This window comes from Echinops telfairi, unplaced genomic scaffold (genome assembly GCF_000313985.2).
Source record: "Echinops telfairi isolate 266 unplaced genomic scaffold, ASM31398v2 ScPeMD7_70;HRSCAF=299, whole genome shotgun sequence".
NCBI lineage: Eukaryota > Metazoa > Chordata > Mammalia > Afrosoricida > Tenrecidae > Echinops > Echinops telfairi.
This window is the reverse complement of record NW_022103968.1, coordinates 25605446-25608759: the sequence shown is the minus strand read 5'-3', so window position 1 is coordinate 25608759 and position 3314 is coordinate 25605446. Positions and strand designations below refer to the sequence as shown.

Genomic DNA, 3314 nt, shown 5'->3' with positions numbered 1-3314 from the left:
TTTTCTTGTATTCATTCTGATTTTTTTTTCTTTCATTCTGATTTTTTTTAATGGGACATGAGCAGCAGGTATTGGGGCTGTGCTTTTGTATTACAGTCTAGGCCGGGCTGAGAAAAGTCTGCTATGTGTGACAGTTCATTTACTGGTGTCTACTGTTGGCTCCCTTCCTCTTGTTCCACTCTACATTGAAAAGCACTACTCTCCAATTCAAGAAGGATGTGATCTCTCCCTCCCTCCCTCCCTCCGTGTGGACGTCTGCCCTCCTTATCCCTGTTGCATTTAAGATGCTAATTAGCAAAATTACTTCTCCCTGGAGTTTCTGAGACTCTTACGTGCCAATTATGGGTGGGATGTGGCCAAGGGGAGTTGTAATGCTTCCCTTTGCCGGTGCCTTGAATACAGATGGTGCTGAGGATGGCTATGTGTGTGTGCAATTAGGAATGTATGTACCTACACAGGTATACATGGTAACTTTTTGGGCAAGGTGGAGGGGATTTTTTAAAAGTTGCAAGTTCACTTCCTGATGATTTGTCTCTGTTGAATTTACAGGAAACTGTTGGAAGGTGAAGAGACCCGTTTTAGTACCAGTGGCTTAAGCATTTCAGGGCTGAATCCACTTCCCAATCCAAGTTATCTGCTTCCACCTAGAATCCTCAGCTCTACAACCTCCAAGGTCTCATCCACTAAGAAAGAGGAGGAAGATGAGGAGGCATCTAAGGGGGCCTCAAAGAAAACCTCCCAGATAGGGGAAAGTTTCGAAGAAATATTGGAGGAGACAGTCATAGCTACTAAGAAAACCGAGAAATCAAATATAGAAGAAAGCACCATTTCAGGCCAAAAAATATAATTCAGTTGCTTAAAAAAAGTCCATGCTTAAGTGGGAATATGCATTTGATGTCCCCACTATCAAACGTCTTCAAGGCTTCATACTTAGTATTGAATACTTTCTCTAGTAGAAAAATCACCCCTACATTGGAGCAAGCTGCAGCACTGGAGCAATCACAGAAGAGTTCCCCAAGAATCTCACAATCTCACCTCCAGCTCAGGCTTCACAGCGCTAGATGATTCAGGTGCAGAGGAAGTACAAACCAAGGTGCTAAATCTGTGATCATCAGTCATTTGCTGCGAAAGGCAATTAAAACCTACATTCACTCACTATACCCAGCCGTTCACCCTGCTTTATAACCTCACTTTAGAGACCTAAAACATCAGATCACTGCCAAAGATAAGTCTATGGTTCACACTCAACTCTACTCTGATAGAACCCGTTCCCAAATTATAAGGTGTTTGCTTAATGGACATTTTCCCTTCCACCCCCACCTCAATTCTGTATACCTTTTTCTTCTATCCAGAGAAGGAAAGAAGAGAGGGAGGGGTGGGAACCCTGTAGATTCCTTCCCTTTAGAACACATTTAGGTTCTTAACAAAAGAGCTTGAACCCCACCCCCTTGAGTGCTCCTTACTCAATGGGTAAAATTAGATGCATGTTGACCATTTATCTGATTCGTGTAATGACTTACTCCTGCTCATTTCATATCCCTCAAATCATGTAGGTTAAAAAAAATGGCAATGATGAGTTTTAAGGGTTGTCCTCAAACATAAAATTCTTAAAAGAATACCTAGATCTTAGGCTTTCAGCTTAAATCCATTTAATTAGAAGGGAAAAAAAGACTACTAATATAGCTTTTCACCGTAATGTTAGCACAATGATAGTTATCTCAAGCTACGATTAAGCTGATCTTAGGTTTAGTAGTGTTAGAAGAGGTGAGTATTTCTATGGATGGAAAAGGCCAGTGTCTTATTTACCTCTCTCTGTGTTAGTTCATTTGTGGTGATGTAGAAGTAGCTTGTTCATATTCTCACCCTTAGAAGCCACCTTCTCCCCTATCTTCACTCTGCAGAGCCTTTAAAAAAGCATAGGCTATTTTATCACCAGGACACAATGCTACTGCCCCAAAGTCAAAAATAAAACCACTTCGGGTCAGTCAATACCACCAGCACATATGGAAAATGAAGTCTTTCTCTTTTTGAAGAGAATCCTTTCCCAACACTTCCCACATCGCCGCTCTACTGAAGGGGCCTCCTCTGACGGAGAAGAGGCAGCGTTCAGAACAAAGCAGGGCTACCGAGGTCCCTGCTCACCTGCTAGGAAGCAGCTTCTGGTGAGCCACCTCATCGCCCCCGCTGTGTGGCATCTGCATTGCCCAGTCTTCCTGGTGTGCCAAGATCAATGCAGGGCTTACCCTCTGTCAGCTGTCACTCCCACCAGCGTTTCCCATGTCCTTTACACATCTCCACGGAGAGCTGGGGGTAACACGGATGGGATGCTTCTACCGAACTTTCTTCTAGCACATGCCTCAATAATTAAAGGAACTTGAAACTTTTTCACCTTGCCCCATCTCTTTTACTCCTCACTCATACTGTAAGACATTAGTAAAATAATTAAAAGTCACACGAATCTCACCAACATGTATGTTCTGTGATTTGTTGTTTCACAGAGGGAGGGGCTGCTTTGGGTCAAAGAACTATGCCTCCAAAGAATTCAGATATTTGGGGACCAGCCTCCACATTCCAATGGGTTCTAGAGGGCGGTGGTGTAATTGAAGGGTAAATTAAAGAAACATCAGACAAGACAAAGCATGCAAGTGCTCACCTCTCCCCTGGCCACTGGAACCAATGTGAGGGAAGAATGTATTCTTTTACAAGCTTATATAATCTCAGGCATGCAAGCCACGTCACACACATGTAGCAGTAAGGGGTTGTATTAGAGGCATACAAGTAACAGGAGGGCGACGAGCTACAGGTGTGCACGCAATAGGAAGGGGAGGTAGAGTCATACATGTGACAGGCAGGTACATTCATGTAACAATTGGCATCATTGTGGGAAATAACTCGGGAATGTGACTGATATGCATCTCCAACTCACTAATGTGAAGGCATTTCTCCACCAGAATCTGCCTCCCAGACTCCTTAAATATGAGGGTAGAGAGTTTGCGGGCATACACTCTTCATGGTTCTGTTTCCCACAGATATAAGATGTTCTCTGGAGTGTGCCTTGGGGCTGTTGCCTGCATTGGTTTCAGATAGTCTTGTCAGCAGCGAGCAGTGCACTGAGTGGGTAATCTCATGGCAAGGGAAGCAGGAAGCCATTCAAAGTATGAAGGACAGTCCATTATACACCTGAAGCATGATTTCATTGTTAGGTGTCATCGAGTCTGTTCCAACCCATAATAGCAACCCTGTGCACAACAGAACGGAACACTGCCTGGTCCTGCGCCATCCTCACAATTCCTATGCTTGAGCCCATTGCTGTA

The 3314-nt window shown here is 43.9% G+C and overlaps 1 protein-coding gene across 1 annotated transcript in view; it reads left to right on the top strand.

The window, feature by feature from the left end:
- The window catches only part of INA (internexin neuronal intermediate filament protein alpha), a 12643-nt gene extending 10180 nt beyond the window's left edge, over positions 1–2463 (top strand). Inside the window, exon 3 of the mRNA XM_013004173.2 lies at positions 550–2463. Within this exon, the coding sequence (XP_012859627.1) occupies positions 550–847 (298 nt within the window). The 3' untranslated portion in view covers positions 848–2463. The remainder of the gene's footprint in view (positions 1–549) is intronic.
- Positions 2464–3314: the final 851 nt, after the last annotated feature.